General features: G+C 52.9%; 7 protein-coding genes across 7 annotated transcripts; 1 reads left to right on the top strand and 6 right to left on the bottom strand.

Moving 5' to 3' along the window:
- Positions 1 to 4,607: 4,607 nt before the first annotated feature.
- CGCA056_v011258 (putative sucrose utilization protein SUC1) lies at positions 4,608 to 7,432 on the bottom strand (the record flags this gene model as incomplete). The annotated part of the gene is made up of 2 exons (XM_037326504.1): positions 4,608 to 4,955; positions 6,476 to 7,432. 2 exons carry the CDS (start codon positions 7,430 to 7,432, stop codon positions 4,608 to 4,610), a joined length of 1,305 nt encoding a protein of 434 aa, XP_037175579.1.
- Positions 7,433 to 8,294: 862 nt separating this feature from the next.
- ecdC-0 (Major facilitator-type transporter ecdC) lies at positions 8,295 to 9,920 on the bottom strand (the record flags this gene model as incomplete). Its single annotated transcript, XM_037326503.1, has 1 exon — positions 8,295 to 9,920. The coding sequence occupies one exon, from the start codon at positions 9,918 to 9,920 to the stop codon at positions 8,295 to 8,297; it is 1,626 nt and encodes a 541-aa protein (XP_037175578.1).
- A 1,596-nt stretch (positions 9,921 to 11,516) lies between these two features.
- MAL2-1 (Alpha-glucosidase) lies at positions 11,517 to 13,259 on the top strand (the record flags this gene model as incomplete). Its single annotated transcript, XM_037326502.1, has 1 exon — positions 11,517 to 13,259. One exon carries the CDS (start codon positions 11,517 to 11,519, stop codon positions 13,257 to 13,259), a length of 1,743 nt encoding a protein of 580 aa, XP_037175577.1.
- Positions 13,260 to 14,976: 1,717 nt separating this feature from the next.
- Positions 14,977 to 15,456, bottom strand: CGCA056_v011255 (uncharacterized protein; the record flags this gene model as incomplete). The annotated part of the gene is made up of 2 exons (XM_037326501.1): positions 14,977 to 15,138; positions 15,190 to 15,456. 2 exons carry the CDS (start codon positions 15,454 to 15,456, stop codon positions 14,977 to 14,979), a joined length of 429 nt encoding a protein of 142 aa, XP_037175576.1.
- Positions 15,457 to 16,282: 826 nt separating this feature from the next.
- On the bottom strand, positions 16,283 to 16,783 carry CGCA056_v011254 (uncharacterized protein; the record flags this gene model as incomplete). Its single annotated transcript, XM_037326500.1, has 1 exon — positions 16,283 to 16,783. One exon carries the CDS (start codon positions 16,781 to 16,783, stop codon positions 16,283 to 16,285), a length of 501 nt encoding a protein of 166 aa, XP_037175575.1.
- A 1,208-nt stretch (positions 16,784 to 17,991) lies between these two features.
- Positions 17,992 to 18,282, bottom strand: CGCA056_v011253 (uncharacterized protein; the record flags this gene model as incomplete). Its single annotated transcript, XM_037326499.1, has 1 exon — positions 17,992 to 18,282. The coding sequence occupies one exon, from the start codon at positions 18,280 to 18,282 to the stop codon at positions 17,992 to 17,994; it is 291 nt and encodes a 96-aa protein (XP_037175574.1).
- Positions 18,283 to 19,003: 721 nt separating this feature from the next.
- Positions 19,004 to 20,296, bottom strand: CGCA056_v011252 (uncharacterized protein; the record flags this gene model as incomplete). Its single annotated transcript, XM_037326498.1, has 1 exon — positions 19,004 to 20,296. The coding sequence occupies one exon, from the start codon at positions 20,294 to 20,296 to the stop codon at positions 19,004 to 19,006; it is 1,293 nt and encodes a 430-aa protein (XP_037175573.1).
- Positions 20,297 to 21,578: the final 1,282 nt, after the last annotated feature.

Below are 21,578 nucleotides of genomic sequence, written 5' to 3'. Positions count from 1 at the left end.
CCCCTGTTATACCCAGCTGGGGCTTAAGGCCACCCTTGGCTGCCCTCCTGAACTAGCTCTACCAAGAGCTACCCTTCATCATCTCCTAGCAGCACGATCAGGCCACGGAGACTTCGAACAGTATCATCAACGCTTTAACCACACAGAAGCACTGCTTTCCTGCTCCTGCGGGGAGGCTAAAGAGGCAGACCACCTGGTCTACTGCCGTAAGACACTAGTGAGGAGGCAACGGTGGCCTATCCTCCACCCTTATAGTCGAAGGGAGCCTCTAGGACCTATAGGCTCTCTAGAGCGCTACTTTAAGGGGCTAATCACCGATTATGAAGGCTTCCAGGCCTTCCTTGACGTGACAGACTTCTTCCAGAAGATCTGCCCGCGTTACTAATAGATAGGACTTAACCTATCCTCTCAACAACAGACTACCTATAGTTATCAGGACAGCAGATTGCTATAACGGAACTAGGGCACCAGTGGGAACTAGGGACGGATAGAACACATAGTGGCCCTCGGGCAAGATCTGGAGGACGCTAGGAAGAGGCGTGTACTACACAGTAGATAGCTAGATCCTGCGGCCCTCCACGCCACATACCCTTCGGGAGGTCTGCCGCAAGGGCGGCTGCGCCCTTGCCGCCATGGCGTTAATAAAAAAAAAAAAAAAAAAAAAAAAAAAAAATCAGACTAAGGCCGAGTTAAGTGTGGTGGATATTCCCAAGGAAGCTTACACCCCAAGTCGTGAATCCAAGCTGTGCGTTTCATTAAAAAGTTATTGTAGGCAGTGAATGTAAAGTTGAAGGCCTGGAAAAGCAGGAAGATATGCCACGTTGCCGGTATGTATTGAGGATCGAGGTAAGATGCTAGTGAGAGTACCATGACCGGCATCTGTATGACGAAGCCTGCTCCGTTGGCTATCCAGCCCAGGAAGTTGACTGATCCACAGCAGTAACTCTGTGGCATCCACCATCAGCATTGCTATCGCGCGCGATTATGCATTTGCGCATGGACCTTACTAGTACGCGACTAGAACGTTCTGGTGCAAGAATGCTGGTCCAGTGATACTGGCCTCCGGCTGTCGGATAGACGGAGGCAATCTCAGCCATACTTAGAGCGCAGGCACCCCCAAGAACGAAGATGAGAATGATGCCGTACAACAAAGTGACCGGACCGCCCGACGCAATTGAGATTGATAGCGTAACTGCAATAGCCGACCAGCTATTGCAGATGTTCCATCCGAGGCCAATAATCTCAAGAAGTCCAATGTCCCGCTTTGTAGGAGATTGGAGACCGAGGCGTTTCAAGTCGGCATCTTCGTCGCTGCTCACTCCAACCGACTCATCTGAAGACTCTAGAATCAGCCCATGATGCCAGGATAGATTCTTGCGGTGTGGGTGACGTACAACTTTCGGTCCTTGCCGCATCTCGGGCGTACGATGAGGGCTTGCCCCGGCTATCCGCGGCGTCGAACACCATACCTGTGATGAGAAAGAGAGGACAAATGCGACAGCGTAGATAATGAGCATTTCAGAGGATTTTCGATTGAATTTAAGCATAACAAAATGCATGCTCAGCATTACGTTCTGCATTCCAAGATCAGACCACTCGGGCGACGGAATCTGCATGCATGCATGCATCGCTGATCTGCACCGAGCTGCAGTCATCCGCAGGGTAGCGCTGCAATGTGCCAATTGCGAGGCCTCATTCGTGGCCAAAAATTGAAGTTTCACCATGAGAAGCAATCTTCATCTTAGTACGATGCAACGTATGCAGACTCATCACGTACAATACCTAACCTTTGGGCAAAACTCAGCTTGAAGGCAAGGTTCCGGCTAACCGAGATGCTCGTTTATGCAGGGAGGTGCCATCGCTTCACTTTTGCGGTGCAAAGTGTTCCTCTTCTGCTTGGCTACATAAGCATCCAGGATCGCTTCTATCAGAACCGAGTGTCTCACTGGTGTGCAAATGTTCAATACCAGCCCCCTCCACCTAGCTGGTAGCACTGTCATGAGGTGAATCTTGCAGGTCACCTCAAAGGCGTTGCACGTAAAGGCCAAAAAATCATCTGTCTTGCCCCAAATTTACATGTTCTGACAGCAAACATGAAGCAATGGAAAACGCCCATGCAAGAGCTTAATTGAATCGACAGCATAAGTGCCCTCTAAGCTTTGATCCCTACACACAATACAAAAAAGATTCATCTACGCCATTGAGCGCCTGGTATTTGAAATGAAAGACAGGAACAAAAGCATTCACATAAGAAGTTTCAAAACACAGAAGAGATCCCCAATGAAATGCCTAATCCCAGAGCCATCGTAGAGACGGACCATTCGAGAGTTCCTGCCATGTTGGGCCTATCACCAAAGCCGTCGGGCTCACGACTCCCCTGCACGACGTTATTTGCTCGGACGCATCGAAAAAGTTGATAGTCCGTCTGGTTTTCGCCATTGTCATAGTTGAACGACAAAACAACAGGCCAGACTCTTGTCAGTGCTTCGTCGTAGGAGTCGTTGGTTTCCTTCTCATCAGAAGCGTTGAAAATTCCAGCCACCCATGAGTACAGGCTGTAAATCGGACCGGTGTCGTTGTTTGCTGTTGCCTCTGTCTGGTTCGTCAAGTTCTCTGCACTTGGTGTTAGATGGTAGCTCATACGAGAACAGGGTGACTGTCTTACTTATGAGGTATGATAGGGGGTCTATCTTCTTGCCACAGCTGTCCGGTTTGTGGATCAGGTCACCGCTGGTTGAGTTGCATCGCGCTGTTCTGGCCGCTTGCTTCAAATCCTCAATGCACATATTCGAGATCCAGCCGTTGCAAGAGCCATCTGTGTCTTTGTCCAGTGTCTCCAAGTCTTTCTTGGTGTACGGGTCGCTGATTCCATTCCAGACATACGAGCAGAAGGAGTAGTTGCTGCTGACGCTGCCCGCTTCGAACGCGTTCTTGGGCCCTTCGAGGTCGATGGTGACAGGGTTGATGTTCCATACGGCGTTTCTTTCAGGTTCCTCTTTGGGCGTATCGCCATTGGTTCTATTGGTTGCAACTTTTACCTCGATGCTCCAACCATTACCTCGGCCATACAGAGTCGAGTCCGGTGGATTCACTAATGGTTTAGAAAGGTCAATACCGACGATTGGCCAGCTTCCGGTCGCATTTGGTTCCTTTACGGCATTTGGGACAATGGTGGAGTCGTTCCATATATCTCGATGGTAGAGTGTTCCACGGTTCGCGAGCGGGTACAATCCTGCGTTGGAGGCGTAAACTCCCAAGGTGGAGCTGAGCCCTACTAACAAGCCGGTAGTCCGCCACAATATGCCCATGTCTACGTTCAGAGTGAAAAAAAAAATAATTGTGATAGTATGGGGAGACCCAGAAAATACAAATCAGAAGTGACGCCCAGACTAGTGATCCGCTGCTGAATGCTTCAGCAACAACAATAGACTTGTGCTATGAGTGAACAGCTGTGTGACTACTGAGATGCCGGCGTGCTTTTATCATGTTTGTTTAGGAGAATTCGATCTATCCCTTCTGCCAGATGCGTAGAGATATGACGTGGAGGCCTTACCATAGCTAGGTAAGATTGCTTAAAAATAAGCTTGCTTGCCCTGCAGGATTCGCGATCGGCGTGGCACAGAGGTCCGGCTGAGGTACTTTGGTATTTGCTGACAGGGAGCTAAGGTGACAGCTGCCCTACCGCTCTTCACTATTTGAGCTTGCCAAGACGCGATTTCAGTCATGTTTCAATTGAAGGAACGCCTTTTGTGTTGCATTGTACGTCATTCTTGAGGCGATGCTAGAGGGCGGAGACGCTCCTCACAATGCGGCACTCAGGCTGAATACAAGGCGAATGGCAACTGGGTATTTCATTATTTTCATCTCAATGGATATTCTTAATACTTCAATATCGTGACCTAGTGTCTAGCATCAGGTGCTGGTGGGCAAGCGGCGGTATTCGGCAACACATTCGTCGCGCCGCTTCCATCGAAGTAGCAGGTGCCCAAACTGTTTTCGCACGGCGAGTCAGGACCAGGACAGCACCATCCATACGACATCCACTCATAGTTCTACATCGATTGGATTAGCTCTGTGTTTAGTATGAGGGGTCGATAAGGATACTCACATAGCAAGGCACGGGGGCAGCAACCGTGGTTGTCGATGCGGCAGGTTCGGTAACGACCTCAACGATTGAGGTCGTTGCAGTTGGCTCGAATGTGATGACTACTAACGGCGATGAGGTTGTATCAATCGCTGCAACTGTGCTAGATGGCCCCTGGCTGGACGAAAGGGAAGCCGACGTAGGAGGGGCGCTAGAAGGAGAATCTGAAGGCTCATTGAGAGGGGTGCTGGAAGGCAAGTTTGAGGTGGTCGTGGTATCGTCGGCTCCTCCCCCTCCGGCTCCGCCACCCCCGCCCCCACCTCCACCAACGGGAGGGACAACGGCGCCGGCCCCTGCGGCTGGGACGGCGATAGGAACGACAGGCTCATACTGGTTGCCATTGGCATCTGTCATGGGTGGTGCTGTGCTGTAGGAGATGGAGTAGGAGACGCCAGAAGAGAACGTGATCGAGAAAGAGGTCTGAGTCGATCTACTAATGCTCCGCGTGCTACTCTCGGCTTCACTAGTTTGTGACGGAGCGGAGTTGGTAGCTGATCTCGACGGTGTATTGCTGGACGATGGCTGGGCGGAACTGCTTGCCGAAGAGGTGCTCGAACTCGTCGAGGACGCCGAAGCTGACGTCGATGAAGGGGAGGACGATGATGACGAATAGGTGGAGGAAGTGTGGGTGGAGCTTGAGGGTGATGATGATGATGCGGTAGAACTGCTGGAGCTGGATGTTGTCGTAGTGGTACTCGCAGTGCCGCTGCTGGACGAAGACGACGATGAAGATGAAGACTTGCGCGTACTTGAAGACTTGGTTGAAGAGCTTTTCTTGCTCGACGTACGCGAGCTTGAGGACCTGGATGACCTAGACGTAGTAGTGTTTCGGTGCGTGGTTGTATTAGTGAAGATATGCGTGGAAAACGTCGTCGGAATACCCGTCGAGTTGAACGTCGGGGGCGGCGTGATGGTGGGCGTGACTGGACCAGCTGCCTGGCGGTTCACGACATTGTAGTGAGCTGCTTGATGCTTGTAATGCTCAGCTCTCTGAAGCAAGTGATTGGCCTGTTCATCACGATGTTGGAGCCCCTGAGTTACCCCTGCTACCGCAGTGAGGGCTACAAAAACAGCTGAAAGGTGCATTTTTGAAAAGAATGGACTCGGCAGAAAGAGTGGCTGCCTGTGTGGATTGAAAGAGTAACTGGAATTTGGGCATCGAAGAGCACACCGCAAACTTGCAAGATAGGAGAAACATGATCACATTTTGTACGGACGACCCCTCTGGCGCACCACTTCGTCGCTTCCTGTCTTGCACCGCCGCGAGCCCCATCACCAAGGCCGCTTGGCGAGCTAATGCATCTTGACTATCGCATTAGGAAGTTGGTATCCATCTGAATGCCACGCGAAGTCTCGGCACCGATGGGATGTTGCTGGCGTGCTTGAGCGGAGTCGGCAAGGTCGGCAGAGCCCCTTAGGACCCGACGTGCCCCATCGGCGAAGGGGACTCGGCCGCAAAGTCCGTCCGAATCCGGACCCCCGGGAGCGCGAGTAGGGAGCACCACGCCTCAAAAGCAGGATGCTATGCCAGTCGACGCAGGCTAACGAGACGAACGGTGGAGTAGAGATGCCCATTTGGTTGGCTGTGAGAGCCGCGTAGGGCTGGTGCCCGAGTCAGTTGTTGATGCTCCTGAAACTTCGTGTTAATTTGCTGGCTGGAAGATAGAGTGAAGACCCATTCACCCCTGTCTGGCAGAGAGCTGGGCGGAGGTCATGGCGTCGATGGGCGCGTTCACGATAATCACGAGGCATCAAGCGGTGCGGTGCCGACAACATCACCGGATTGCTCGGTGTAGGGCTGAGGTGAAGCGCGTGGCATTGCTGTACTAAGTGGGCAAAATGTGGGATCTAAAGCGATAGTCTGATCATGCAATCACGATAGTAAGGAAGGAGGACGGCAGGATTATTGATCAGGTTTAAAATGAAATCGTAGAGGAGATCCATCCTGCTGCCGTCTTCATGCACGTCAATGGCACTCCACTATTTCCATTCATAGAACCAAAATTGGGGCTTCTCAGTTTGGCAGGTCTGATTTTAGTCGGCGAAAGTCCGTTTTTCTGCTTCGGGAGAATATTACTCAGATAGGCAAACGGAATTATATGGAAAACCTGGAGGCCAGGGGCGATGATGGCGATGGAGGGCATTTCTCGGCTCAAACATTAAATCCCCGAGGTTCGGGAGATCTGGCTATTCTACTACCTCAACCAGTGACGTATCAGCTGGTAAAGGTAAACTTCTATCTACATTCATCAACAGGCAAAAGTTCGCCTTATCGACCAAAATATCCAAATGCTTGTAACCGTCTCCAAACTTCTGCCCTGCTATCCTCACCGTCTCCATCAATATATCAATAGGCCCGACATCCATAACTGATGTGATTATTGTTGGTGGGTTCAGCGATAAAAGGTCGGCCAATGAACATCCAACATCAAACACCTTCTCCAAGATGCCGACGCCATTCGCCTCAAACGCTGTGGTGGGCAAGAGCCTGGAGACGAGCACGGTATCTCGAGCGATGGTAGTGGGATAGCTGAGCGACATGCTGTCCTCACTATCGGTCCCCGATAGCAGCGTCCTTGATACACAGAGCTTCCACACAATGACTTTCAGCCATTCCCGGGTGATGAGAAGATCGGCCTGCTGCATCGGAGAAAAGCTGGACACGTTCGCAAGTGAATTTGACAGAGTGTTTTGCAGCCGTGCCAACTGTTCAGGCTCTGCCGATTTCGATGTCGACGATGGTGTAGATGAGTTCCACGTGGCGATGAAATCCGTGTCAAAAGGCCGGAATAGGGAAATGAGCTCCAGGAAGCCGGGCAGAATTTTGGCATCGGGGCTGAGCGGGTCGATCTGGGGAAGATCCAACATGGGCTGCAGTGTCAATGGCCGGTGCCGTTGCATTGCATATGCTCGCTCTGTGATGAACAGTACCCAAAAGATGCGTCGCGCGTACTTTTTGGTGGAAGCGTCGGCGATTTCGTTGTATGTTGCCTCTTCATGGTATCGTAGCGTCTGCAGAATGGTCATGGCCTCACGGATGTAAAACCATGCTGCGTTGTCATTGTTGAGGCAGAAGTAGATGCAGTAAAGGAAGAATGAGGTTTGGACTTGTGCAAGCGACTGCGTATCGGCGACATTGTGGTATCCTCTTGATCGCAGCGCCTCTGAGAGGAAGAAGTCAACCGGGGGAAGGTTGATCCCTGCTGAACTGCTTTGTTGTAGGTTGGATAAATCCGCAGGAGTTGATAGTATCTCGGGGTCCAAAGCGATATTGGCACAACACGACATGAGAAGGCCATAACTTTCGGGACATCTTGGATATACGCGCACGCATTCTTCCATGCGTTGCTGGTCCAGCATTGGTGTGATAGGGTATTTGTGTTTGAAATAAGCGTCGAGACATCGTCTGATCATATCAGCCGATACTTGAGGCGACGGTTGGAAGCCGTTATCTACCCCAAATGCACTCCGAGGCAAGGCAGGTACTGGTGGTTTCGCTCGTGAAGCATGCCCAGTCTCACTGCACCCAACTCCAGGTTCTGGATAACCCGGTTGAGGAACTGGAGCCGGTGCCGCCTGTCGTCGATAGTCTGGTCTTCGCCCATATCTTGGTCCCTTTGGTCCGGTCTTCTTCGGGATTGCGCAGTACGTGCAGTCGACCTTGGCGATGCGACAGTTCATGCACGGACGCCGCCCATCGCATCGGATCTTGCGCGTGTGGCATGTATCGCACGCTTGTCGGACCTTAGCCGCCGCCTTTCTCATGCCCAGGAACGCGGTTTCTGGCGACATTTCCCCTCGAGCACGCACAAACAGAAGATATCAAGAAGACGTTGAAGGAGCCTGCGAATACGAGTGACGCGCAAAGAATAATCTGGGGTTGGTGGGCTCGGTCCCCCTTTAAAGTCTAGACCGTCTTGGGTCTAGATTTAGACTTGGCGCATCGGTTTCCGATTGGGGAGAGGTTACCCCACGAGTCAAATTTGGATTCAATATTCAGCGAAAATGAGGGCGAGTTCTGCCCATCGACAATGAGGATCAAAAGCTTCCCATTAACATGTGGCTACCAATAATACCAGACCTGAACCGTGAGCGATGTTTGGGAGCACACTCCGCCGTTTGCTGCACCGTGGCGGCTTCATACATACACTCAAGCACGTGCCTTCTCAATAAGAACACGGTCCGCGACGACGTAATTCGCGAACTTTCGGGGAGGAACGCGATTCGCGTAGAGAAAGTCGATGTCCTGGTAGGTTCTATTCTTCGTCTCTGGCTGTAACCAGAACAGCAAGGCGAGGATGAATACTTCGGCGCCGACGAAGAGGAACATGACTTTGCCGCCCCAGTTGAGCTGATCCGGGTTTATAAAGAAGGGAAAGACCGAAGACAGCAAGAGGGCTGTGAGCTGCTGGCAGACCAAGGTGAACGCGATCGTCTTGGGTCTGGTCTTTTGACTGGCGGTCTCTTGAGCGACCGCCCAACCGAAGCATCCGACTGTTGCAGTGTAAAGCATGGACCATGTAATCATGAAAGCGAGCAGAGCCATGTTTGCTGCCTTGTTGCCAGTTCCAGCGAGAGAAGTGCCACCGATGATAATCGACCAGCAGCACAGCAATGTGCCACCACCAACTAGGGACTTTCGACGAGGAAGGACGTCGGAGACGGAGACGGCGAAGCAATTAGAAAGGAATTGCAGTGTCGAAGAGATCACCGTAAGTCCGAAGGGGTCTGATTGACCGATGAGTTCGAAATAGTACGTCTGATAAGTGTTTGCGAAGTACCCGCCGCTCAGATTTTGCGACTGCAAACCGAGAACTGCAACGAGAGTCCTGTATCGGTGCTCTTTTGTGAAGATGGCTTTCCAGCTGGTTTGGCTGGCGGCGGTGTTTTCGCCCGCCTCCGTCTCCAACTCGGACTTGATAAAGTGGAGCCGCTCTTCTACGTCAGCATTCTTGCCATAAAGCTTTAGAATTGCCTTTCTGGCGTCGTCGTCTCTGTCCTTCTTGACGTACCAGACCGGCGACTCTGGTAGGAGCGGCAGTCCGATGGCGAATAGTGTGGGGACGAGGAAAGTCATGACGAACGCCAGGCGATAACTCCAGGGTCCGTCAATCTTCGACGAGCCCCACCCAGTTATGGAAGACAGAAAAAACCCAAGAACAATGACAACGTTGGTAAGTGAGCTGAGTGTACTTCGGAGGGCGGCCGGGGCGTTTTCGGTAACGTATAGGGGCGGCGTGGCTGTCGACAAGCCGACAGACAGCCCCAAGAGGAGCTTCGAGACGAAAAGGATAGGAAGACTAGGGGCAAAGACGAGGGCGAAGGATGCCGCCCAGGATAGGATAACGGCGGTCCATAGAACGGCCTTTCGACCGGTATAGTCGGCGAACTGACCGGTGAGGAAGGCGCCAAGCACTTGACCGATCGTACTTGCCGCGTTCCAGAGCGACTGCCAGAGGGCAGGAATGACGAACTGGTCTCCTGCTGCATAGTAGTTTCCATAGGCCTCGCGGAACTCAGGGAAGGCGATAGCTACGCCTGACAGACCAGAATCATACCCCCATCCGAAGACGAGGGACATGATATACAAAGCCCAAAACACATATCGCTTATCTTTCTTGAGGTTGGCCCAGAGACGTTGGTACTGTTGCTTGGGTGTGAGGTCTGGTTGGTCGACGGTGACCTTGAGTGCCTCGTCAACTTCGGCAGCAGACTTCTCGATGTGGTTGGCAGAAGGAGACTTGGCTATCGCCAACTCGGTCGACTTGGTGGCCATGGAGGGCTACTTATAGCTGGAGGGTCTAAGAAAGAATTAGGGTTTGTTGAGATGTTTCGGGAGCCTGAAGAGAGTGTCAATGAAAAGAGAAGAGACACAGCGACGATTTATATCAACTCCATTGAGCCTCTTACATGGACATTGCCTCTGCGTGCTCGGCCTCCGATCCACCTCCGGAGACACGAGGTATGGTGCCAGTCCCCACGGGGAACAGGAGATTTCGTGGAGAGACATCGCTAGCGTCTCCAAGAATTCGGGACTTCTCGCAATGGAGAGAGAAAATGGTTGGTTTTCTCTGTGGAAAGAAGAGATATCGTCCGTGTAAGTCGGCGATGCTGTACCTCATAGCATACCCATGGCATTCCCGATGGGGTAGCTTCGGCTGAAATGGTTGAATTTCGATTGGTTTAGATCCCGGCAAAGTGGCTGCGGGAGAAATGGGTGAATTATCATTGGCTAAAATAATCGCTGAATTGCTGGGCACGGCTGAACTGTCATTGGTTATTTCGCATTCACAAGTACTTCTGCATTCTCGAAAGAACTCTCCCATTGTGAATTTGTGACATGATCGAAGGAGTGCTCCGACGGGATCCATAGAAGCGAGACCCTAGAATGATTCTGTGGTTTCATTCTCAGCATCCAGGCTTTCTGATGACAGATGTCTTCGAATACTTATTGCCGGCCTTTGCGGTGGAAGTGAGGAAGATGGCGGCGAAGGTGGCTGTCGCAAGAGTTGCAACTAAACATAATTTTACCATGGACTAAGTGCGTATTAAGCCTGAGATCTTCATAACTTCTGGGTATTCGGGCGCCGTCGTACATTCTCGGTAACTAAATGGCCTACCTCGCCATTATTGTCGCCGTGGTCTCTGTTGTCGCCCCTCTTGCTGTTGTCCCTGCTGTCGTCTTTGTCCCTGTCGTCGTCGTCGTCGTCGTCATCTCTATTGTCCTTGTTTCCTTCGTCTCTATATCTGTCACCATTACTATCTTCGTTAGTCCTGTTGCCTCCATTACTGTTACTGCTACTAATGTTCGAACCGATCGTTGACGCTGTTGTAAACCGCCCTTCCAATCGCAACTATGTTGAAAAAGGCTATCGGCGATGCCCCGAAAGCCACACTCTGTCAAGTGACAACTTAATGATCCAGATCTTGACCTCTACGACCGAGAATTTTAGCGAGACTTGTTTTGAGTCTTAGTGGAAGGATTTCGATGTGGATTATTGCGGATATTCCAACGGCAGATCGATCTTCAGAATCACGTAAGTCGAAGTTCACCCACGGCTGAACTGTTTGGTGTTGCTTCTGTTGAAATTCATGCTCATGTTGAAGGCCATGGCGCTAGTCTTCGCGAAGTGGCGTTGCCCAACGAATCATAATTCACCCTTCTGAGCCTCAAAAGTTCACCCGAGCAACCCCCATCGTCCGTGTCTACCCCGCCGGGATCCGGACCGCATGTTGGTACCTAGGTATTAGACGCCCCTGCTAAGAGCCTCAATGTGAACATAAGAGCCGTCGCTACGTCCACTTATTCCCGTATTCGATGGTTCGAGTTCCAATTGCCCAACTTCTTCTTTCTTTTGCGATCGCAGCAGTCATGCCGGCAACGCACAGTCCCCCTGACCGCGAGTGGTGGAAGGAAGCTGTGGTTTATCAGATCTACCCAGCCAGCTTTCTGGACTCTGATGGAGATGGTCTAGGTGATCTTCCTGGTATCATCTCGAAGCTGGACTACATCAAGTCGGTCGGGGCCGACACCATCTGGCTTTCACCTATCTTTAAGAGCCCCCAGAATGATATGGGCTACGATATCTCAGATTATAGGGAGATTCACCAACCCTACGGCTCAATCAAAGATGCGGAGACGTTGATCCAGGGCTGCCACGAGAGGGTTATTAAAGTTCTCCTCGATCTAGTCGTCAACCACACCAGCGACGAGCACGAATGGTTCCGCGAATCTAGATCATCTCGAACATCCCCCAAGAGAGACTACTACTTCTGGAGGGACCCCAAGTACGACTCAGATGGAAATCGCAAACCACCCAACAACTGGGCCTCCCTGTTCGGCGGCAGTGCCTGGACCTGGGACGAGCACACGGGGCAATACTATCTTTCGCTCTTTCTACCTTCCCAGCCAGACCTCAACTGGGCTAACGAGGACATGCGCCGCGCCACGTACGCAGACATGGAGTTCTGGCTTGAGAAGGGCGTCGATGGTTTCCGAATCGACTCCATGAACCTCATGTCGAAACACCCCGACCTCCCCGACGCCCCGGTGGCGTTCCCGGACAGGGAGTTCCAACCCGGGGCACTGTACTACGCCAGCGGCCCGCGCATGCACGAGTACATCCGCGAGATGCGGGAGAAGGTGTTCGACAAGTATAACTGCATGACTGTCGGGGAGCTGGGCTTCACCAAGGACGAAGCCAGCGTAGCCTCGTACGTAGCCAGGGACAGGCACGAGCTGAACATGCTGTTTACAGGCGACATCGTCGACATGGACTTTGGGCCGAACCACAAGTACGAGCGCGACGACTTCCGTCCTTCGAAGCTCAAGCATATTGTTGGCATGTGGCAGAAGGCGATGATCAGATGCGACGGGTGGAACGCGATTTACATGGACAACCACGACTCCGGCCGCTCGCTTTCGCGGTACGCGTCCGACTTGCCCCAACACAGAAAAACTGCGGCGAAAATGCTGGCGACCCATCTCGGCACCTTATGCGGCACACTGTTCCTTCTTCAGGGGCAGGAGATTGGCATGGCGAACGCGCCCGAGTCGTGGACCGTCGACGACTACATCGATGTCGAGGGGAAGAACTACTACGACAGTGTGCGTCAGAAGCGTGGCCCCGAGGCGGATATGAGCGACGTCATGAGGGAGATGAGGCTAAAGGCGAGAGACCACGGAAGACTTCCCATGCAGTGGACGGCAGAGAAGCATGGCGGGTTTACCAAGGGTTCCAAACCGTGGATGCGCGTCAATGACGACTTCGACGAGTGGAATGTTGAGCAGCAAGAATATGACGAGGGCAGTGTATTGGCATACTGGAGACAGGTGCTGGACATGCGGCGCAAGGAGAAGGATGTGTTTGTTTACGGTCGGTTCGACACGGTTGGCGAGTTTGATGACAGCGAGGATGTATACGTATATACCATGACGAGCTATGATGGGAGGACAGCGGTGGTCTTGCTCAACTTTTCCGATCGAGAGCAGGTGTTGAAGTTGGAACCTAGTTTTGATGGATGGAAAAGGTTGCTTGGGAGCACCTCGAAGAGCATCAACAGAGATGGTGTCAGTCTAACGCCATATGAGGGTACAGTTTATGCCAACTGGTAGGCAGAGGACTGGTAGATCAACGCTCTAGAGGAAGAACAACAAAAGAAGAGTGCTCAAGATATCAATGGAGGGGAACACGGCAGTGTTGACCACATGTTTATTCTAATTTACTACGAATCAGCTTGTAATTATTTGACAACACGTCTTTCAAGACATGCCCGTGCTGCTAGGTATTGTTATAATGACTGTGTCGGAAAAGGAATCCTACGTGAAGCCTCCCTCTAGCAGGCATCCATGACTTTCCAGAAGGCGACAGGCCGGGTTTCGCTTCGTTATCTAAGCCCATCAGCTCATTCAGTCGCAACTCTCATTATTCCAAGGTAAGTCTTTGGAATTACGTGTTGAGCAATTCCTCGGGTCCTCGACCAAATATGCTGCCCTCTACGGCACGCCTCTTGAAAGCGGAAGTCTGTTTCTCGTATCTTTGTCTCACACTGCCAGTCTTGTGAGGTATGATCAGTTCGCTTCCAAATTGCACCTGCCACTCATCGTCCGCAGGGGAATCGCCAGTTCCGTAGTCGATCCAAGCTCGGCATATCAGTCTACCTGCCTCGGCCCGGATACTATAGTCCGTCAGGCAGATATCACACTGATCATTGTACTCTTTTCCAGGCTTTTCGAAGGCTTTGCCGATTGTCCCCATCAAATCGGCGCCTGGGGAAGCAGGCGACATTTCAACCTGGTGAGACACGATGCCATTGACGATTTCTACGTGCCTCAGCAAAGTGTCGTTTGCCACAAGCTGCTCAAAATATTTGTTATCGGCACTCGAACCAAAGAGAGATCTGGTTTCAAGGTGGCTAGCATGGCGGGTATCTGTTCCCAGGTGGGCACAGAATGGGTAATGGCATTCGACAAGATCTGTCAGCGCGGGTGTTTCCTGACGCTTGTCCCACACAAAGTTGAACTCGACAAACAGGATAAACCTCCCGTCCACAACCTTCGGCACTGCCTTCAGAAGCGGTTCGTACATGTAGCTTGAGGACCGGATTTGAGGCAAATACCAGGGCTTCAGCAGGGCCTCCGGCCGGAGCTCACTGATGAGCAGGTGCTGGAGTCGAACAGCCTTCGTCGCCAGCTGTATGCACGCGTGGGTCATGTGTCCTTTCCTCTGATTCCTCAGGCAGGGCAGCTCGCGATAGAAGTTTTGGTCGATGTTCCTGAAGTCCCGGACACCATGACGTTTCATGCAAATCGTACATAGCCAGCGGTTCGCTTGGTTGTAAGTAAGATCCGCCAAGAATCCCACCTGCATCTGCCGCGGAAACTTGGCATATGTTGCCTTCCAGTCGGTATGGGTGAGATACCGAAGGTCTCTGCAAGTCTGAGACAGAACGAAGCGACCGTGTGGGCGGAGGTTGCCGAAAATTTGGAAGAGAATTTCCAATGGTAGCTTTGCAAAGAGGGAGTCTTCAAGACCAGTGGAGTTGACAGAGTCTTGACCCTTGATAATGTCGTCCGGGTGTTTGATCGGTGCGTCCATGGTTGAAATGATTGTAAATGCGCTGTTTTTGTGCATTGGAACACGATGTAAGAGGATGGGAAAATTGAGCATGAATGAACGTTGACGTGGGCCATGAAATTAGATATTAAGAAGAAGAATCCTCTTTCTCCGGAACAATCTCTGTGACGGGTTCTCAAGGTACAGATCCAAACTCAATGTTGTGGGTATATCATAACGCAAACGCTACTTATCATGACCGTCCGGGTTTTCGACTTAAAGTGCCTTGTCGAGGGTACCCTTCTTCACAAAGTCCTTGCCCGCAAATTCCCTCTCTCCGCCGGTGGCGATGTTCTTGTTCTTGGCCTGCCCAGCCGTGTCGCCGGCCGCAGTGTCAACCGCCGAGTTGAACTTGCCCCTCAGCACCTCGCCAACACCCTGTTGGTCGTTAGCATTGCGAGCCTCGGCAGGTCGTCATAAACTACTGACATGTCCTTGGGCGAGTGCGCCCTTGATCTGTCCCCCGATGCCTCCAGAACGCGTTGTCGGCGCATCTCCGCCGCCGACCGGTGCGTGAGTGCCAGCGTGCGTCGCGGGGTTGCCGGCAACGTGGGCATTGTTGCCTACTGTGCTTCCGACGCCGGCTCCAGTGGTAGAAGTTGTGTTGGCGCGAGCTACATCATTTGTTGGGGGAACCGTAGGGCTCTGGTAGGCGTTCTCGGCGTCGAGAGTTGCGGTGTTGGTGTTGGCGGCCATATTGGTGATGTTTCGGGTATATTTTGATTCTGAAAAGGAGTCCAGAAAGGCGTGTTTGTGTTTCAAATGTATTTACGGAAAATACTATGTGAGAAATATAAATATTTGAAGAGGTGCACAAGCTGATGCGATGTCATCGCTGCCAAACCTGGTCCGGTGATGCGCCAAGGGGTGACGTCACGATAGCGCAAACCCGCCTCGTGGAGGACGATCTGTGGACCAACTGCCGCGTTCCGGATTGCCGAGTTGATGTGAGACGATCAGCCTCAAACTTGAGTCTTATTTCCGTTGCGTGAGATCTATTCAAATTTGGTGCCTGCAAGTCTCTTTCTACCTTACTTCATGGTCGTTTCCCAAAATTTGCTTGCTATGACCCTGACAGACTATCACAGTGCATTCTCGACTAGCACATCCTAACTCACCAAATTAATTCTACTATTTCTCAAAGTCTTAGACACGATGTTCAATGGAAAGAATACCCTATCGTTATCAGGGCTCAAAACCGTGCTTCTGACTTCATGATAGTCCTTCCGTGGTAGCCGGAGGCAATTGTATCAACGACATGATGCAAGATAGCTTGTGTCTGGCACTCAAGTGTTCACAATTCTGACAGTTTGGCTTGTATCTGTATGAAAATGCTGACTCTATGAATGCTACAAATGAGACAACGTCGACTGACAATTACTTTGCTTTGAAAACAAAAGAAACAATACCGTCCAGGCTGACCAGCGAACGTCTATGTGTTACTCCCCCTTCCAAAACCAATGGCTTGTCTCCTTCTCTCCTCAGATACAATTATTCAGACATCACCACCCCCCAACCCCTCTCACCAGAACCCCAAAACAACAACACCAACAACCAACGCATAAACCCACTTCTCAACCGTCAAATTCGCCCCAGCGCCATAATAGCACCCATTACTATTACACCGTCCCCCATTCCCACTCCCCCATCCGCTCCCCCCGCCGTATCCCCACGCGGCGCTGCACTCCCCCGCGAACTCGACCAGATCCGTCCTCCCCAGCGGCGAGCACGTCGTCGTCGTCGTCGTGTCCCTGCTGTCAAGCGTGCCCTCGTCGGCGCTGCACGACAGCGCGGCGGTCCACTTGCCGGCCGTGCAGCGCTGGAACTTGTCGGCGAGGCAGTTCCACTGGCCCTCGTAGCCGACGCAGGTGGCGTCGGCGGACTGGTAGAGCGCGGAGATGTCGAGGGTTGTGTTCAGGAGGGATGGGTCTGGGGCGGCCGCGGTGAGCCGGAGGAGGAGAGTGAAGAAAAGGAGGAGGGTTAGGAGGGCGCTTTTGCGGCCGCAATGTGGTTGGGGGGACATTTTGGCAGACTTTGGTGTGTCTCGTTATGTGTTGGGAGATGAGATGAACCACAAAGTTGAGTCTCCAGGACTCGGTGCGAGGAAAGAGGAAGGGTGGGTGGTTCGTCTCATGCCGCGGACCAGCCCTACGAAACCTTCGTAAGTCCTATATATTTTCCCGTCGAGGTGCTTGGCTTGGCGGACCAGCTCCTGAGCCAATGGGTCCAGGAAGACACAGGACGAGACTATGATGGCATGATAGCTGAGACGTGACATGAGTCTGCCATGTGCATGCGCCGTCCTCACTTAGACATGTGCTTTTCGAAAAATTGCAGCTCAGCAGTGTTCTCTCGCGCCTGCGTCGATAAGACTCTCTTCGGATGAAGCTGTTCGGATGGGATATCCCAGCTGCTGCGCTGTCAGGTGTTAAATGCCCTCATGAACGTGTAGCTTTGTCATTGGGTCGTGAGGCGTAGCTCGCTCTTCGAGGGGAGGGCGGATTCTGCAGCCGCGTGTGGCTAGGGAGGCAGGCGCAGGAAGGCATGCATGGGAGGAAATAGGCCTTAGTCGATTGCTAATAGCCTAAGTGCCTGCCCGAATACGCAGTGTTAGCGGGCGGCCTAGCTTACAGAGACTGTTGTGAGGAAGCTATCTATTGTGGCACGGATGATCGGCACCATGGACTGAAGATGTTGCAGAGCTCCATGATCCTGCAGGAACCCGACTAAGAGCACGATTATGCATGGAAAGTAAATGAAACTCGTCAAGTAAGATGCTTTCTTTTGGTCATTTCAGGATGAACACATGCCAAGTCCCCCACGAACCGGTTCATGAGTTGCGTGAGTTGGTTGAGTCGCCCAAGTCTCTAGCTGCGTTAGCCTCAACGCTACCAGCCCCCTTCCGACCTATCACAACTCCAACACCGCGAGTTGCAACAAGTAGACTAGACAACAAACAAATTTATGCATATTCAAGGCTTGTCGAAAGAAAAATAACCTAAAGACTTGGCCGGATATATACGGAAGCAAATCCCTCGCGATCCACCGTCGTCCCCCATTTTTTCAGGCAAACACCGCGATATCCCAACTTGCTACCAACAATGACATCAAGCTCGTGATTCCCAACACCGCAACGCGTTCCATGTGCCAAAGCCAGCGTTATCGGGGACATCCCTACTGGCTGAGTTGTCAGTCTTGTTCTTTCTCTCACATGCCTACCAAGACTCACCATCACACAGCACCCCCAAACTTCCCCCTCGCCCTCCTGTCCACGCCATGTACCCGTTGGCGGGTCCACCCTGGCGGGGTTTTCGGCGTCTGCGGAGCGCGGCGCCGCTGCAGCCAGCGGGAGAGGAAGTAGCACCCGAAGCCGAAGAGGACGAAGGCGGCGCAGATGGCGAGGGAGCCGGCGACGACGCCGGGCGGCGGGTCGGGCTTGGTGTTGGTGGTGGGAGGTGTGAGGTTGTCGTCGCGGCTGTGGGAGCTGTATGGAAGGTTGTTGGTGTTGTCGTTGGGTTCCATGTCTGAAGATGTGGTGTTGCTTGATGTGTGGAAGAAGGATGAGTACGGCCCAGATGATTGAGACGGCACTGGCGGGCGGTGTTCTGGAAGGAGGACATGGCGGGAGACAGGGCTTTATGGGCTTCCGTCGCTCGTGAGGTGCACGTTTTGGCCATGCGTTGGATGGCAGCCACTGTCGCGGGTTCGGGATGCGGTTGCTTTGGCGGGGATGAGTTGCCGTCGGGAGAATCTCGCTTGGGAGCGGAAGAGTGGTCTTTCATGGCGGGAAGCTCTGTGAGTTGCAATGTCTCAAATACATGGACTCGGACTTGACAGGTCACTGAAAGGCCTGAACGAACAAGTGGACGGTCTGGGCAGACAATGGAAATGCGGCACACTGGTATTGGGAAAGCGAGGTGTAAGTGATGATTTGTGATGTTTTATTTACATTCTAAGTGATTAAACATTAGGAAACCCAATGATGACAGCGCGTTCCCAGCTCTTGGTCGGTGCTGATAAAGTCCCTTTCATCACAGCACGCACACAGAAGGCGGCTTCGCCCTGGATATAACCATCATTTCTCAGGTCTCGTTAGTAGTAACGTGTGTCCCATAAAGACGTTTAATCTTTTTTCCATTTCGCGTCAAATCAGTTGCGCTGTGGCGCATGCATGCAAAAACATAGGGATCGTCTGATAATCAGTCGTCGTCTATAATAAAAAAGGAAAATGCGGAAGAGCGCTTCATGATTGAAGCGCGGGAGTCGGTGTGGGCTCTCCGTCGGGGTACTTGCTGGTTGACCAGTACCCGTCGTCGTAGCTGTGAGTCCAGTACCCGTCGTTGTAGGTGGTGGTGGATGTTGGGACGGGAGAAGGGGAGGTGGTTACGCTGACGATGCTGGTGAGCAAGGTTGACGGGAGGAGAGGCGTGGCCGTCTCTTGGGCCCAATTGGTCGGAGCGGCAGTGTCATCGGGCTGGGTAGTCGGCACGATGATTGTGTCGGAGGAGGGGCTGGGTGTCCAGGCAGGCTCTGATGAAGTGGTTGATGTCGAGACGGATGATGTTGAGTTGATGGACGGTGTTGGAGCAGGGGGTGGGAATTCCGACGCTGATGTCGCAGGAGCTGAGGTTGGGATGATCGGGGTCTCTGTCCATGGAGGAGGGACAATAATTACGGGCGTGGAAGGTGCAACTGGCGATGAAGGACTCTCCAGGGCACTGCTGATGGGGATGCTCGAATGAGCGAAAGACGTCGTGGGTGAAGAGGACGCAGGGGCCTCAGATGTGTAAGTGGACGGTGCAGCGGGAGGCGTAGAAGAGTCGACGGATGTAATCGGTGCCGGGCTAGAGCTTGGCTCCACGGTGCTCGACGGTTCAAAAGTTGTCGAGAAAGATGATGGCGATGGCTGAGGCGTACTTGTCGCCAAGTAAGATGACTGAGAGACCTCCGATGATGGCGAGGGCTGAGAAGTGCTCGGCAAGACAGACGACAGCTGAGGGGTATCTGATGAAAACGAGGGCTCGGCAGACGGCGAGGGAACAGGTTCAGGAGTGCTGGATGAGGCTGACGATGGCTGAGGAGCTTCTGATGAAGGCAACGGCTGGGGGTCGTCTGATGATGATACTGGTGGCTCGGGGGCAGCGGTGCTTGACGGGGGAGCAGCTGGTGGTGGTGTTGTTGGTGGTATTGATGTTGGCTCAGGGGCAGGCTTCTGGGTCGGGGTGATGGTCACAGTCGTCGGGGCGTCTGTCCCATCGACGTTGACCACGATGATGGATGTGGTCGTTGTCGTCTGTACTGCAGACGAGATCTGAGTGGCGGGGTCGCTAACACGCTCGGTGACGGTCACCTGGGCCGGTTCCCTGGTGACGGTGACCACATCAGGAGAGCCGGTGCTGGGACTTCCCTCGACGTTGACGACGGAATACGACTTTGCTGGCTTATCTCGGGGATGAAGCAGGAAGTCGAGAACGGGGAAAGCGTTTGCTGTCGTGGATAGGGACAGGAGCAGGGCGAGGGAGGCAGGAGGATGCATCTTGACGAGGGATCAAGAGGCAGCAAACAGCCACCGCTGCTGCTGTTTGGTGTCTGTAGTGCTGCTGCTGCTCTGCTGGTTGAAGCTCTCAATGGGCAGATGCAGACAGACGGGAGGACGGGAACAGACAGATAGACAGGACGCACGGTGGATGGAGAAGCGGCTGCCGATCGATCACGGAAGAGGATCTGGCGTCAATGTATGACAGAAAACTGGAGAAGCAGAAGGGAAGGGGACAGGACGGGAGAAGAAGCAAACATGGGAGCGGGAGCCAATGTGGTTTTACTGCGGTGCACTAGCAAACGCAGATGGCTGGAGACACTCGTCGGATGGTTGCTCACAGGGCCAGGGGCAAGAAAAAGGGACCACAAGCCAGGCGGGAAAAAAAGCTGGCGATGGAAATGTTGGTGGTTGGGAAGCAACTTTGGTGGTGGTGGTGGTGGTTTCTTGTTCCAAGGCGGTTTGGAGCGAATCCAGGGTCACCAGGGGTAATTCCGCCAGTGTGCTGCTGGTTGGCCAGGGGTCTCTGTCCACTGTAGGCGGGGGTGGCCCGTGAAGCCACGCGCTGGCTGGGACGGAAGGTGGGAAGAGAGGCGCCACAGAGCCAGAAGCCAGGCACAGGCTTGGGAAGATGGGGGCCACGGGGGGGACATACAGGGGGCGAGCACGCAAGACAGCGCTGGCTGGATCGGTTAGTCTACCGAGGCGGGTGCGGGCTGGCCAATGAGAGGCGGCGGGAGACGGTTTCCCAGCCACCGCGTTCTCGAGGGATGCTGCTCGGCTGAACAGGAGCGTCTAGGCCTTGGAAGAAGGCGGAATAACGTCCCACAAGTCAGGAGATGGCGTACGCAAGAGTGAAACGTGAACCTAGTGACGGCAGATGCGTAGTTGCAGTGGACTGGACTAACATTGCGAGCCTTGACTTTTGAGAATGAAAATGGTGGATTCTCGAGGTGTTCCTGGATGATGACATAAACATCTTGATATGGACTGGGTGACATAAGCAGGACTTTGATTACGTAAATAAAGTGTCGGCTTTAACTCGGGAACGATGGGTCGACCTCATCCAGGAACCGGCGATGACCGGTGGCTGTGCTCACAGCACCGCCGCAGCCATCTGTGGCTTGCCCCTGCGCAGCGTCACGAACATGTCGCCTCTCTGCTCTCTCATTTTCCTCTCTGCAATGGTCTGACCCACTCTCTGAACGTGCTTGACTTGCAACGTCGGTGCAGCACCTCGCAAGGCAGATTCAGCAACAGCAATGGATGTGTTTGTCTTCTC

Source organism: Colletotrichum aenigma, assembly GCF_013390185.1.
Source record: "Colletotrichum aenigma strain Cg56 chromosome Unknown KSG_Cg56_contig07, whole genome shotgun sequence".
NCBI classification, from domain to species: domain Eukaryota; kingdom Fungi; phylum Ascomycota; class Sordariomycetes; order Glomerellales; family Glomerellaceae; genus Colletotrichum; species Colletotrichum aenigma.
This window is presented reverse-complemented; position numbering and strand designations above follow the sequence as displayed.